This window comes from Dufourea novaeangliae, unplaced genomic scaffold, assembly GCF_001272555.1.
Source record: "Dufourea novaeangliae isolate 0120121106 unplaced genomic scaffold, ASM127255v1 scaffold300, whole genome shotgun sequence".
NCBI classification, from domain to species: domain Eukaryota; kingdom Metazoa; phylum Arthropoda; class Insecta; order Hymenoptera; family Halictidae; genus Dufourea; species Dufourea novaeangliae.
Genome location: NW_015374184.1, coordinates 42,692 through 59,279, shown reverse-complemented (window position 1 = coordinate 59,279; position 16,588 = coordinate 42,692). Strand labels below are relative to the sequence as shown.

General features: G+C 38.4%; 1 protein-coding gene across 1 annotated transcript in view; it reads left to right on the top strand.

Moving 5' to 3' along the window:
- The window catches only part of LOC107192133 (teneurin-m), a 48,553-nt gene that overhangs the window by 15,282 nt on the left and 16,683 nt on the right, over positions 1-16,588 (top strand). Inside the window, exons 7-10 of the mRNA XM_015581328.1 lie at positions 8,803-9,049; positions 11,231-11,605; positions 12,637-12,972; positions 14,202-14,409. Coding sequence (XP_015436814.1) covers positions 8,803-9,049; positions 11,231-11,605; positions 12,637-12,972; positions 14,202-14,409 — 1,166 coding nt within the window. The remainder of the gene's footprint in view (positions 1-8,802; positions 9,050-11,230; positions 11,606-12,636; positions 12,973-14,201; positions 14,410-16,588) is intronic.

The following is a 16,588-nucleotide window of genomic DNA, read 5'->3' as shown; positions in this document are numbered from 1 at the left end:
ACGTATAACATGTATACCTACCTATGTCACGACGATAAAAGTTAAAAAGGTCTAAAACTTTGTGTTCCTTGCGGAAGCACATAGAGATAGTTTGCGCCACTTTTGCGTTAAATTAAAAAATAAATAAACAAAAACTAATTAAATAATGACTAATAATTAATAATTAATATTGAATAATTATTAATTAATTATTAGTTAATTAGTTTAATGCACGGTCGCATACACGTAGGCTAAGATGTTTTAAAAGTAACAAAATGTGCATACGCTACAGGGATATACATACAGGGTGTCTCAAAAATGTTTCGACTCCCAGAAATGAGGGGTTCCTGGGATGATTTGAAACAACTTTTTCCGTAGCAAAAATGTTATCCGGGGCTTTGTTAACGAGATCATAACGAAAAACCCCGACCAATCAGAGCGTGAGTTTGCCAGCCGAGTTCCCGCGCCAGCGGTGGCTACGCGCTGCACTTGTACTATAAAGCTCCGAACAAGCAAGTCGGCATGCATCCTAGGAAACTGCGTATAATAGCAAATAACAAAGCCGTAACAAATCGAACTTTTTTATCATCTTCTGTTTGTCATTTAAAGTGAATGAATGAAACATAAATGTAGGAAAATCATGTGTAACGGAAGAATACAAATACACAATTATTTTTGTAAACAGAATCGGAAATAATAATTATTTGAAGATAGCGTATAACATATATATATACATATACAAATAACGTATTAACGAAAAGGTAATGTAATAGAAAATGAACGAAAAGTGACCGTAGTTCGTTATTGACAGAAAAATCCGTAGTCCAGTAACGGGCAACAATGATACTAATAACAAATAATTCTCTTTAAGAAGCTCGAAGAAAAATTTAGGTACGGTAACATGCAGAATTATTACCGGGAAAAAATTGCTCTCACCACCCCCATATAGAGGCGGCAGACTCTCTCCTCTGGCCCTCCGATGTTGGGCAGGAGGCCGCCCAGAAGGGTCGCCACCCCCTTCACCCGGGGGACCAGACGTTCGAAGTGGCCCCTGAAACGCCATCGGCTGTCGAGGGGCCGTGACCCACCATAAACCTTTTCGTCCGTCGATGAGCAGGATCGGTACAGTGATCTAGTGACACATGTCTGCAAGCTGCAGGTGAATTTCCGAAAGGGTGTGTTCTTTTCAATTTATTGGTGATTATTATTTTTTTTTATTTAACGCAAGCTATGACATTGTCCCGGCAATAATTCTGCCAGGCAGGCAAGTCCTCCGCAATATGTGGGCATGGTAAGCTCACTTACGGCTTCACGCAGATGCTCACCAGGTATGGATGCTTCGGGGAGTATCTGCACAAAATTGGGGCGGAGGCGACGGCGGAATGCCAAGAATACTGGGCGGAGTTGGGCTCCGCGCAGCACGCGTTGGAGGAGTGCCCGTCGTTCGCCGGTGAAGGCAGGCCCTCCAGCGCGTACTCGAATGGGACCTCTCGTTGCAGGCGGTGGTGCAAGCTATGGTCTGCGACGAGGTGTCGTGGAACGCCCTGGCCTCCTTCTGTAAGGCGGTCCTCCGGAAAAAGGAGGCCGACGAGTGGGATTGGGAGAGAACTGATCCCGCTCGTGGCATTCGGAGGGCGGAGAGGAGGGCCTGGAGGCGGCAGCGTGCTGCTGCTTCTGTGGGGCCCAAGAATCAACTGATCTTGATAAATAGTTTTCGAGATATAAATTCATAAGCATAAGCCATTTTCACGAAAATAATGAAATTCCAAAGGGTTGTATTTCTTGAACAAATTCTTTCTCTTGTGAAATTGTACGATGGCACTTCTGCAAAACACATGTGTGTTTGTTAGCGTCAATGTCTTTTAAGTGGAGTCGCAGGCCGATACCTTGTAGCTCAGGGACCATTGGAGAATTTACAAGGGTTTCTAGACTATGTGCAATCTTGAAAGAGGGTGCATGAGACGAAGCAGACCTGGCGTTGCATGGTCGCGAAAGACCACGCTGGGTCTTGCGGCTATCGGCGACCTAGAGGGACGTTTATATGAAACAGATGCGTGAAAGTTAGACATAGCAAGCAGTTTGATGTTGTGTTCTCGCTGGTAAATTTATGGGACTTCGAGAGTGGGTTCGAGAAAAGCAGTTATTGCGCATTGATTTTTTGCCCAATGGCAACTTGTGAGTTGCGTGACGTAGGCGGTCCACAATCGGAAAACCGTCCTAAATTGTCATTGGCCCTAACATATTTCCACCTAAAGTTTTACTACGGACTTTTGGGGGTAGAAGAAGCTCCTTAGAAAAAATCTCAGACATTATCTCGTGACTGCAGTGAACCATGTATTCTTCGCGCGAGTATATTCGAATGCTCCGGATTTACGTAGAGTACAATGGAGATAGTGCAGCTGCGGCATAGTACCACGCTGACCAGCACCCATATCAAAGTGCGGAAACTATAACAACAAATTAACGAAGGAACAACACGTTTCTTTATAACAATAAATTAACATAAGAATAACACGCTAAATAACAAATCTGTTTAAAGTAAATAACGTGATTGTGACAAGTGGACAGTGTTAGTGACCGTACAGTGAAATGAACACCGTCAGTCACTACGTCTTTCGGTAGTGCCGTATATCTGCGATCAGCTGTGCACTAGGCGCTACCCCACCAGAAATCACTTTGATCATCAGCAACCAGGATCGACACAGTGACCTACCGACACATGTTTTGACACAGCAACTGAACTTCCTGGCCAAAGGGTTGACATTTTTTCTAACCTTAACAAAAAAGTGTTACATAAGTAGCAATCGGCGTCTAAAAATAAATTAAGTGATCGTGTTAGGTGGTCGGTGATGGTGGCCGTGCAGTGATGTGAACATTGAGTACGTTGATCGTACTTTTCAATACGTCTTTCGGTGGTGCCGTATACCTGCGACCAGCTGTGCACTGGCCGCGACCCACCATAAACCATTTCGTCCGTCGATGAGCAGGATCGGTACAATGATCTAGTGACACAGGTCTGTACGCTGCAGGTGAATTTCCGAAAGGGTGAGTTCTATTCAATTTATTGGTGATTATTATTTTTTTTATTTAACGCAAGCTATGACTTTTTCCTGGCAATAATTCTGCATGTTTCTGTCCATAAATTTTTCTTCGGGCTTCTTAAAGAGAGTTATTTGTTATTAGTATCATTGTTGCCCGTTACTGAATTACGGATTTTTCTATCAATAACGAACTACGGTCACTTTTCGTTCATTTTCTATTACATTACCTCTTCGTTAATACGTTATTTGAAAAGAAAATTTACAAATTCTTTAGCTTCTATCTTCAAGTAATTATTATTTCTGATTCTGTTTACAAAAATAATTGTGTATTCGTCTTTTGCCGTTACACATGATTTTCCTACATTTATGTTTCATTCATTCACTTTAAATGACAAACAGAAGATGATAAAAAAGTTCGATTTGTTACGTCTTTGTTGTTTGATATTATACGCAGTTTCCTGGGATGCATGCCGACTTGCTTGTTCGGAGCTTCATAGTACAAGCGCAGCGCGTAGCCACCGCTAGCGCGGGAACTCGGCTGGCAAACTCACGCTCTGATTGATCGGGGTTTTTCGTTAATATCTCGTTAACAAATCCTCGGATAACATTTTCGCTAAGGAAAAAGTTGTTTCAAATCATCCCAGGAACCCCTCATTTCTGGGAGTCGAAACATTTTTGAGACACCCTGTATGTATATCCCTGTAGCGTATGCACATTTTGTTACTTTTAAAACATCTTAGCCTACGTGTATGCGACCGTGCGTTAAACTAATTAACTAATAATTAATTAATAATTATTCAATATTAATTATTAATTAATAGTCATTATTTAATTAGTTTTTGTTTATTTATTTTTTAATTTAACGCGAAAGTGGCGCGAACTATCTCTATGTGCTTCCGCAAGGAACACAAAGTTTTAGACCTTTTTAACTTTTATCGCCGTGACATAGGTAGGTATACATATTATACGTGTACATTGCGGTAGCAGCGCTGTGTGGCTAGCGGAAGATTTACGAAACTTTCTTCTTCACTAAGGAACCACTCCTTCCATGAGAGTTTCCGAAACTGTATATACGACCGTGCACAAGAGGCACGTCAGACTATACGCAACATCAGTCGAGAAATGACAAAGATGACGTTGAACGTCATCCGAGAAGCACGTCGAACCAGAGTCGGCGTTTGGAATCGCGACATGGCAAAGACATAGTTGAACTGTGCTTGACATGTACAGTGAACCGTGACTGCAGTCCAGAGATGGGCAAAATTTTATCTCTCTGATCTGCTCCGTGATCTTGATGACGTACTATCATATTTACTAATTTGTCTCTGCAGTTGCCTCATTTTTTCCCAAAACGCATGTTGTGAATCGCTCAGCAAAACGTAATGGAGAACCGTGCAGCGTAGTATGGTAAGCAGGGAAAGCAGCGCAGTCTGCTATATAGTAGAGACCTTTGTGGTCATTCTTTGTTTTTTGTGTGTCAAATTTAAAACTACTGTGAAAGGATCGTGCAACTGACGTTACTACCTATCGGTCTAGAGGATTAAATAATGAAATACAATTACCGAATCGGTCAAAAAACCTATCGTCTGAATTGTCTGTTACACTGAGAGGCAGACAAGGCGACCTCTGTTATTGAATATCCTAGTTCACAGAATTGTTTAGTGTCAAAGGTAACTGAATAAATATTACTGTAAAAGTACAATACACATCCAATGTTGAAAACTAACAATTTCATATAAATTGATTTTTTTACAACTGTACGTGCCTGAAAAAGGCGGTGTGCAGATTCGTACTCAGCTCATAAAGATTTATCAGGAACGTTTATTGAAGGCTATAAGGGTTTTTACGTGTCGAACAGTATTATTGACACAACGGACGATTTCAAAAATTTCAATGACGTTGAAATATGTTGTCAAGGTTAACATTCTGAACTAATTACACTGTCCAAGTATTTTTCTGGTCTGCAATGTCCATTAGGATAACCTTATAGAGTTTCTCATCCAGGTCAGAAATCCGTAAGCAGAATTTCTCCATCTCCCTCAGTTTTTGAAAAACATCAGTTTCTGTATAAACACCCGATTTTGGCCAAAAATGACACGTTATGTGAAAACTAAAAACGCTATAAAATTCATTTTACTTTGAAAGATAGAGGAGACTTTCCTGAATATAGCAGTATATATAGTTATAAAATTGTGTAATTTTTAATGGTTGTAAATTCCCGTGGAAATTTATAAAAGAACCTATGTGCATACTTTCTTTGCACTATTTTTGCATTTTTACGAATAGTTCTTTACTTAGCACGAATTTCCTACACAGTATCGGATTCTGTAGACATTTGTGAAGAAACCACCATCCAGAAATAGTTTTGGAACGGTTTTCAATTCGTACAGGCTCTAAGAATATCCCTCGGCGACGATTGCACGGTGTTTTACCGCCGCGCGGCCATTGTTCGCTTACCTCTACTCTTCAGTGCCGTAGCTACACGCACAGACGAGATGGAAGAATAGACCTAACATGTATTGTAATTTTCTGTCCCATGCTTCGGGGGCGTCAGGAGCACCCGTACCATTTCAGTATTCCATTCCTTACTAGCGAAACCAGGGAAATAATGTATGTATGAGCCATTCCACGTCAAAACACACAGAACTGCGGTCATAATCACCGATTTTTTTTTCAAATTTACAGCATTTGTTGAAAAGCACGAAAAAATGAACCATGTCACATTTTAGCTTCCAAACTAGGACCGTTTCCGAGATATTTAATGTCAAATTTTTGAAAAATCGGATGAAGTAAGCAGACACGACATCACTTCAACCGCAATATTTTGGTAATTTTTAAACATAGAGTATTGCTCTTGCTCTCATTTTAAAAACAATGAAACGATTTTTTTAACTGTATGCAAACAATTTTGTTTACTGTTAATAAATACAATAATAATTAAAGTTACGTTTTCAAATATCGATTTGACACTGTTCCTACCCATGGATCAATTTGGAGAAAATAACATTGGATTCCTTGAATCTTCAGCTTTAAAATACGCTTCTTAAAAAGATGGAGCGATTTCGGGGACATTAACAAAAAAAATACATGTACGTCGCGGGGCGTGTGTAGTGATAGGACACCAAGCCGGATTCAAGTCGATCAAGTCAGATGACGTCACGGGACCTCGGTTCGCGGAGACGGTATCCAATCCCTATAAGCCTTCGGACACCGTGATAGACGTTACTTTTTTTTTTAAATGTCCTTGAAATCGCTCCATCTTTTTAAAAAGAGTATTTTACTGCTGAAGATTCGAGGAAGCTAATGTTATTTTCTCCAAATTGATCCATGGGTGGGAACAATGTCAAATCGGCATTTGAAAATGTAACTCTAATTATTATTGTATTTATTAACAGTAACCAAAATTGTTTGCATACAGTTAAAAAAATCGTTTCCTTGGCTTTAAAATGAGAGCAAGATCAATACTCTATGTTTAAAAATCACTAAAATATTGCGGTTGAAGTAAAGCCGTATCGGCTGATTTCGTCCGATTTTTCAAAAATTTGATATTGTTCATTTTTTCGTGGTTTTCAACAAATGCTGTAAATTTGAAAAAAAATCGGTGATTATGACCGCAGTTCTGTGCGTTTTGACGTGGGATTGATGATACATACATACGGTAGACTCTAACTTTAATGCCACATGAGTCACTTCCCCTTCACACGTACTTTTGCGCACATACATTCGCTCTCCCACCATGTTGAGTGCGCCGGTGTACCAGCATGATCTAGCTTTTGCGCAAGCGCCGAGGCCGACACTATGAGACAGAACTTAGTATGGAGGGGGCTCGAAATTTAATGCCATTTTACTCTCCTACAGCCCCGAAAGTGTCATTAAATTTAGAGTCGACTGTACATTATTTCCCCGGTTTCGCTAGCAAGGAATGGAATACTGAAATAGTACGGGGGCTTCTGACGTCCCCGGAGCATACGACAGAATATTACAATGCATTTTAGGTCTATTCTTATATCTTGTCTGTGCTACGCGTAATTGACACCGATAGTACCGTCCATTGTTTGATTTTGTCCATGTATTTTTGGATACTACTTAGTCCCGCAATTGAACTTTTCACGATCTCTTTCAGTTTCAAATTATTTCAATGTTGGATGCATGTATACGTATGACTTATTAATAAGATGCCGTTAAAAATCACAGTCAAGAGTTATAAAGTTTATAGCATATTTATTATAATGATTTTACAAGTTTCCAAATATGGAATTATATGCAATATATTAAACAATATGTTAAAGAGGAACGTCAAGTGATCAGATTTCCAGAGCGCCTGCGATAAAACTCTTACTTCTCGGCTTTCTCGAAACCTCAAAAAGTTGTATTACTTTTCTATCTCGAACTGTCTTTCAGAAGTATTGAGCAATGAATTTATTAAAGAAAGATCACTAAATAATGCTTAAATAGACTTCACGTTGCCTTCAAATATTGTTTAACGTATTTCATATATTTCCATATTTGAGGAAGCGTTCGGAATCTTCTAAAATTAAAATTAAAAACATTCTGTAAACTCAACAACAGTGGAGTGTGATTTTTAACAGCTTCTTATTAATAAGACTAATTCCGAGGGAGCAAATTGGGAGCAATTTTTGAAGATAAACATTATGAAAAAATACTAATATTCCGCGCTAACTATTGTTCGATCCCCGAAGGAGTCTCCCCCCTTAATAGAGTGTGAATTGTAGCCGATAATGTAGGGATCTTACTCGACCGCGTGATTTCCTTCTCTTCCGAAACGGCCCAAAAGTGTCGGGTTATGCCAGAGACGGCGAACTCGATCCAGAATGAGCCGGTCGGTTGGGGAGGTGGAAATCGTGGGAAGGAAAACTGCACTTGTGTTAGCCGTGGTCCGGGTAGGGCAATCCGTGAGTGCAGAGGCCTCACGTTTTTTACGGATACCAAGCATGCACACTACTGTAGTCGTCCCCACCCGCAGTATCGGTGTTCTGGTCTCGGTGGTGTTTGGGGGCGTGGTCCTCTCGTTGGACGGGAAGCCCTTGTTCCAATAATCCCAATAATCGGCCGGTATCCAATGACTAATGGCGGCTCCTGGTCAGAGTGGGGGAAAACGGTTCCGGAGTTGGGGGTCGCCTCACTCTCGTATTGTCCCTGTAATTGTGCGCAGATGCTCGGCACCGTAAAAGACGGAAATATATTCTGAAGACCCTAAGCTATTAACAAATACAATAGAAAAATCGATTTTTTTTCAGTTTGTTACTTGAGTTTACCTCCTTAATTACATCCCCACGTATTAGTACTATTAAGAGCCGCATGGTGTGCAGGGTCACATGGTCTGTCTATGCGAGACAAGGCCCTGAATCTATATCAAATCTAGCCAAGTTTATGGTTTGAAGGCTTCATCCTTTGCAACGGTAGATAGTACCACCATAAAGCATCAGGCTGCCCGAGCATTCGTTTGTCGTGGATGCCCGCCCAAGTTCGCTCGATTTTTTCCGGTTCAATCCAAATACTCGTGTATCCGTGATTTTGAGTATCCATACATCACTACTGTTCTCTAAAAATTGCTTCAGTTCTTTAAATTAATTAATTGAGTTGCTGTTCTATTAGAAATTTCTCATACTCTATATATTTTTCTATACAAATAAAGCAGATAAATTCGCATAGTGGTGATATTCTAGAATTTTTTAAAACCTTCCTTTAAAGAAACTTAAAGAGAAAATATGAAAAAACGACTGAACGTGCTTCTAAAATACACCGGTCATCATTTCTGTAGCCTTCAATCAAGAAAGAAGTCATTCATTATATGGAACCTGGCCATTGGTTTCTCTCGCTGTATAACGACGATGGAGATCCTCAGGAAGTATCATTCATAGCTGTAATTGCTGAAGACATGACACACAATTGTCCAAATGGTTGCCGCGGGAAGGGTGAATGTCTTCTGGGTCACTGCCAGTGCAATCCTGGTTTCGGGGGTGAGGATTGCAGCGAGAGCGTTTGCCCAGTTCTCTGCAGTCAGCGTGGTGAGTTAAAGTTAATCGCAATGAACGGAGTAGAGAATTTTAAACACGTACTTTAATAACGTTCATCTATTCAAAAAGCTTTATGATAGCTGTTCAAAGTGATCGCATCACGATGGAAGTTTTAATATCTTATGCTATCAAATAATGTTGGCAGAATATTTAACAAAATTGCACATAGGAGATATTTATCATACTGCAACGTAATATTGCTACAATTAAAAAGAAAGTTCAAGTGGGACATACACTTACTGACAAATATTACGATACAAAATAATCGTTTATGAATTACTATGTACTTTTTATCTTCTGAGATACATAGGTTGGAATTAAAAATTCTATAGCATAAAGAGATAATATTGGCTAAACTTCCAAAAAACCCCATGCTCCGAATTGGATGAAATTTTCAAAATAGGTTGTTTCTAGACAAAAATGATGACTGCGAGAAGGATTTTTGGCGATTCGAAAAAAAGTTTTTTACCATTTGAGTATCATTCCCTACCTTATCAACGTAATTTATTATAGTGAGCGAACCTTTGAAAATAATCACCGTGTTAGGCATACTTCGGACAGCGTAGAAAGTCGTCTGAGGGGCCACGCCCCTCCCCCAAACCCCCTCCACGCCAACTGAACTAGCCTAAACCTACTCCGATCACTCTTTCTCACAGGTAGTACATGACGCCTTGAAGACGGCTTAAAGACGCCTTAGACCTAAAATCGCCGTAAAATAAGCGTCTTTAAGGCGTCATGTGCTATCTGGGCTTGATATCCAAATTCTTAAAAATAACAAAATTAGAATATAAAACATCCCTCAGGCGACAGAAGTTACAATGACCAAAGTGACATACATCGATCAGGTTTTTAGAAAAGTTTTATTAATTTGTAGAAATTAATTCATATGTATGTATTTTCACGATTACGACTGTGTCGGTAACAAGTTATTACACCACCCTGTATATACAGGGTGTAACAAAAATGTTGGAGGTTCCGGAAATAGGAGACTCGTGAGGTGATTTGAAACAAGTTTTTCCTTAGCAAAAATGTTATCCGAGGCTTTGTTGACGAGATTTTAACGAAAAACCCCGACCAATTAGAGCGCGAGTCTGCCGGCCGTGTTCCCGTGGTAACGTTGGCTGTGCGCTGCGATGGGTGACCAACGTTACAGCTGGGATTTGGCCGGCAGATTCGCGCCCTGATTGGTCGGGGGGTTTTTGTTAATATCTCGTTAACAAAGTCTCGGATAACATTTTTGCTAAGGAAAAACTTATTTCAAATTACCTCACGAGTTTCCCATTTCCGGGTCCTCCAACATTTTTGTTATATCCTATATGTATATGTTAGAATGATCGTCGGGTTATAAATTGCATTTGTGTATTTATCCGTAGTCTCTTTGAGTGTTACTACGTATATCTCGAGTGCGATTGAATCTGTCAACATCATGCACTGCTGCTTTTTTTTCAACTTAATTAATTTTCTTAAAAGATAATTCTAATAATCAAGAATCAGTTACGCTAATGTCTCGGGCGAAGTCGAGACGAGGGACGCTATATACCGAGTTTTACTACATATTTGCAACATATTTTTCCCGAGTTCTGTTAGTATATTATTAATATTATAAAGCAGAAAAGTTTGTTTATTTGTATGAAGTAATCTCAGGAACTATTGTACCAATGTCAATGATTCTTTGACCATCCAACAGCTAATTAGCTGAGTTAATACCTTCCCAATGGACATAGACTATTACATATTAAAAAATGTTGATAGTATACAATAAAAAATTAAATAATACGTTATACGTGACGTTGCATATAAAAACAATACCATTACGCTACATCATCAGTGGCTGGACAATTAAGAAATGTCCTGGCCCTAATTCCACGCGAGCGAAGCCACGGAGGGATGATAGTATAGAATAATTCTCAAGCGATTATTTTATTTCTTAACTCTTGTCAGTGAGTGTATGTTTATAGAGACTTGGTACAGTGTTTCTAAATGTTTAAATAATTTCTTAAATACTTGCCACGTATGTAATCACACTTTATTCTTCTTACCATATAGCACAACTGTTTCAACATTTTTAAACTACTAATGCTTACGATCCGTTACAGTTACATTAACATTATTATGTTTACTACTCTTATTTATCAGTACATACTTCAACCAATTGTTTCGTTCCCATTTTAGGAGAATACATAAACGGAGAGTGCCAATGTAACCCTGGTTGGAAAGGAAAAGAATGTTCGTTGCGACATGACGAGTGTGAAGTACCTGATTGTAACGGGCACGGTCACTGTACCAATGGAAAGTGCAATTGCGTGCGTGGATACAAAGGAAAATATTGCGAGGAAGTGGACTGTCCGCATCCTACCTGCTCAGGACACGGTTTCTGCGCGGAGGGTACGTGTATCTGTAAAAAAGGGTGGAAAGGAGCTGATTGCAGTCAAATGGACAAAGAAGCATTACAGTGTCTTCCGGACTGCAGCGGACATGGCAACTTCGACCTCGAGACTCAGACATGTCTATGCGAACCGATGTGGTCTGGTGATGATTGTTCGAAAGGTAATGATCCTCTTTACTATCTTCTGTACTATCAGAATTTCGACTATTTATGTTATTATTAATAAAATTGTATGTCTTCAAAACAATTGCAAAAAATATTTTCTTCTAACTGAAATAATATTTATTAGGTACTCTTATGTTTCCATTATGAGCACCCACAAAGCTCATTTTGATTAATTTGTTACTTTAACAGTTATAATTTATTTTTTATAGAAGAAACGTTGACACTATATTTCAAACAGGTGTAAAATCAACAATTTAAAAAATTTTCATAAATCCTTCGAGGTACGTTTATATATCACTAAAGACTATAACATATCCAAGTGTCAACAAAATCCGAAATATGACTTCGAAAAGTATCCGATTTCGCGTGGAATGACCCTATATATTCTCGCGTTATCTTCCACAAACAATTACAGTTATCAATGCTACTGCTCTTTTGCAATTCTTCCTACATCCGTTCAAGTTATGATGCATGTACATGTTAGCGTCAACGTGTTTCACGTGGAGTCGGAGGCGGATGTACCGTCGCTCATGGATCGTTGGAGAATTTATGATAGGGTTTCTAGAATGGGAGCTGCCCTGAAAGAGGGTGCATGAGACTAAACAAACCTGGCATCGCGCACTACGATAAATAAAACATTCTTATTGAACCACACGAACTTTCTGGACAACCTAATAAAAATACAATGACAATAAATGCTTTATGTGCATTATAAATCTGACATTATAAATATTAGTATTAGTGACGGAAATATCGTTGCATTGAATTATTCACTGTTACATAATTTCCTGTTTTCTGGTATAACACCAATACTTGTTTTCTTTCCATAACCACTTCATTTTATTTTTACATCCATTTCGTTATTAATAACAGTTCTCATTGTTCGTTAATTTTATTCTAATTTGTCAGTAAAAAACTCACAACTTTTTCTTTGATCTGTATGTGTGTTGGCAACAACTAACATGTATAAAAATATAACTCAAGATGATTGAAATATGAAACACAAGATTCGTTCTCCTTTTTCCAGAATTATGTGATCTGGACTGTGGTCCACATGGTCACTGCGTGGATAACGCTTGTGACTGCCTCCCAGGATGGTCCGGTGAATTGTGTAACCTGAAGCAGTGTGATCCACGATGCAACGAGCATGGCCAATGCAAAAACGGAACCTGCTTATGCGTAACCGGTTGGAATGGTAAACACTGTACCATGGAAGGTTGCCCGAATTCTTGTTCCGGTCACGGCCAATGCAGAGTCCGCAGCGATGGTCAGTGGGAGTGCCGATGCTACGACGGCTGGGATGGCAAGGATTGTAATGTGCTTCTTGAGCAGAATTGCAACGATGGAAGAGATAATGACAAAGGTACAGAATAGAAGGGAAATAGTAATTGGATTTCACACACAAACTTTCTATTGAAGACAGATTATGCCCTGCAGATATTAGAACATACCTATAAATTTCTTCGCATTAGAGTATATATTTATTATTAAACGAACAACATTGGAATATTAAAAGTAAGGATAGCAGAAACGATGGAACAGAGATTACTAACAATTTTGTAAATTAGCTGTTATGGATTTAACCTTCCAGCGAGCGTGCTTGTTTTTATTATAGCAGAAACAATTTGCCTTTTTATCGTTAAACAACCAGTATATAAAGGAAGTTTTTCATATAGAAATGTTTATTCTATGCCTTATATTGGCAATTTCTGTCGTTGATTTCCAAATTATTACAGAAGTAGTGTATTTTGGTGCACAAAGCCTGTTGTGTGACGAGTTCTTAGTTTATGATCGGGAAAATATCACGAATACCTTACACGCCGAGTGTACTTTTTGTGAGTAATTAATAAATCTATTCTAATGTTTAACACGGTGAGTTAGCTGCTGTAATTGCAATTGAGAAACTGGCAGAGCAATAGCGTTTGTGCGTGTTAACACTTACACACCCTTAGTGTTTAATTTTAATTAAATTATAATAAGACATTTTGGAAGACAAAATAAGACTAAAAATATACCCAAGAGCACAGAAACTGTTAGACGAGGATTTACTTGCATTACCTCCATAAAATTGGTTCACATGCACATAATGTACGTGCTCGACCGCTGGAAGGTTAAGTGAATTATAAATGTAAACATAAACATGGTGTTGATTGAAGTCAAGATGACCTTCATATGACCTTGACAAGTTCATTTAATTAAACGTTGGATAACTTTCGACAATGCAACTCTATGTCCTTCAAGTTTAGAGATAACTACGTTTTTTAATCATTTAGAAAAGAAGTCTATTTCGCTTTAAATATTACTAAGCCTGAGTATAAAACTACCGGATAGTAACGCTTCGTTGTTTTAAACAGAAACACACGAAATCTCCACATATTTAACTGGTTTAAATTTTCATTCAAAATTCTGCCTCTAATAAACTATACTTTAATTAAACAAACTTCGAAAGAAAATAGTTATCGTTACATAAAGAGTCGGTAAATAATAAATAATTATGTTCAAACCTATAATAAATCTAATCCAAGGAATTCAATAAACAACGATTCCTTCTGTTAACAAGCCATCTTAACTCGTCTGTAATATAATTTCCAGACGGTCTCATCGATTGCGCGGATCCGGAATGTTGCTTGAATCATATATGTCGTAGTAGTCAGCTTTGCGTGTCGGCTCCAAAGCCAATTGATATACTTCTGCGAAAGCAGCCACCAGCCATCACCGCTTCTTTCTTCGAGAGAATGAAATTTTTAATCGACGAGGGCAGCCTACAGAACTACGCCCGTCAAGAAACCTTCAACGAAAGGTGAGTTATATGTATGTCGACAGCACGGTTCGCATACGTGCGATCCACCTACGCGAACGATCTTGTTCTGCATTGATCGATATTGATACCGTGGTACTCGCTGAAAACAATCATGACGACAAACGATCCACAGGATCTATGCTGTCTGAAACATATGTCCGTCTCAAGTTTGATGTTACGTGCAGTCTTTTTACGTGTATTAAACCAGACATAGTTCGTTACAGAAACAGAAACTCGGTAATAACAGACACACGACACATGACCATTACAAACGATATAAATATGAAAAAATGTATACCTTGTAGGACAGCTAAAGATTATTAAAGAATATTGGTGGTCTGTTGTGTTCGTAAATTGTTCGGGTCGTTTTTTCACATTCGTTCTCTAACGCGTTAAAATATGAAAAAGCATGCGAAACCTAAGGGACCCGATAATCTTTAGCTTACCCGACGCGTACAAGACACATGCATATACATCTGTACAGGCTGATCCGTGAAATATGACGTACTTGAGGGTGAATTTATTCTAAAAAATAATTAAAAACTGTAAGATAAAATGCATTGAATGTCTATCCTATTTTTATGCTGCGTTAATTATTTTATTTTGATTAAAAGTGGAAATAAAGAAGACTTTAAGTGTCTGTTCTTGTTGTATAAAAAAATTGCAATAGAAAATTAACAACCAAAATTATTTTATAGTTAATAATAAAATCAAATGGGACAGCTTCATACATTTTTCATTACAGATGAATTAAGAAACAATAACCACCTTTCACGAACCATCATGTACATATCGTCCGTACACGATATACAAGACACAAAGACGTATACATAAATATGATATATTCTCTGCGTTGTTGTGACCCGTGTGAAATCACATCCCCATAGTTTTCTACATATGTTTGTACGTACGTGTGCGTGAGCGTGTGCTCTGCACTGAACCCCTGTTCCTATTTCTACATATATCACCATCATTCTCTCCTTCTTTGTCTTTATTGCTATACTTCTTATAGTACTGATCTTATCGATATATACAAGGTGTTTCTTAATATGTGGGAAATATTGCAGTAGAGGATTAAAGGCAAAAAAATAACAAGAAAAAGTTAATTTCAAAATATGTCTGATATGACCATGTTTCCGAGCTACATTCCATTTGCATTTAAATAAGTACTAGGCCAGTTTTTGAAGTAAGGTCCGTTCGAAGATAAAGAAAATCGTAGAAAATATAAATGATTTATTTTAGCTAAAAAATATCTACATATTTGTGTTATTTTTCCATATAGCCATTTTTGATATCATGTCGCTAGTTTGTTGATTTCACTAGCAGTGTCTTGCACCATATTATTTTCAAACCGCTCGATGCCAGTCATTTTTTTAAATACAAAAATAAGTGGTAGTCATTTTGTGCAAGATTGGGCCTATAGGGTGGACGGTTAAAATTTCCCAACGACATTGTTCTAACATTTGAATAATTCGAGCTGCAGTGTGAGGTCGAGTGTCATCGTGCAAAAGTATAATCCCACCGAACAGTAAACCACGTCATTAGTTTTAAATAGCACGTCTAACTTTTATGCACTATTGTGTTTTCCTGGCAAAAATCGGATAACAGCACGAATATCACAGTTGGTGGGATTATTTATTACAGCAGTCGTAAATTATTGACATCTGGTAATAAGTGGGAATCTGACTAATTGTAAGACTAAATAGTCGCCAACTAGTTAAGGAATTAGAAAAAGGTGCTATGTAATTTTAAAACGGACCTTACTTAAAAAACACGCCTCATATCTGACACTCTTCAAGGGAAATGCTTGAAGTCGCTATCCCTAGCGTGGATGCAAGTATACATACATGCATAGTTGCTTCATTTGTAGTACAATAATGGTTTCAAATGAGTAATCACGATCCTCAAATCTTGCAGATACACTGTATACGGTATAAATTTCTTGTGCGCGCAAAACTCGGAACCTTGTGCGATTTCAACGCTACATAAACTTGGAGCCGAGCCACGGCAACTTGCTTTTGTATATTATTACCGGCGGCGACGTCACAGAAAAGTACAGTGAACGAAGAAGAAAGAGAGACTGAGCGTCGAGGCAGCGACAAAGGTTTAAACGCCTGCGTGTCAATGAGACAACACTAATGTAACGATGAAACTTTCTTATTTTTGTTTCTTTCATAAT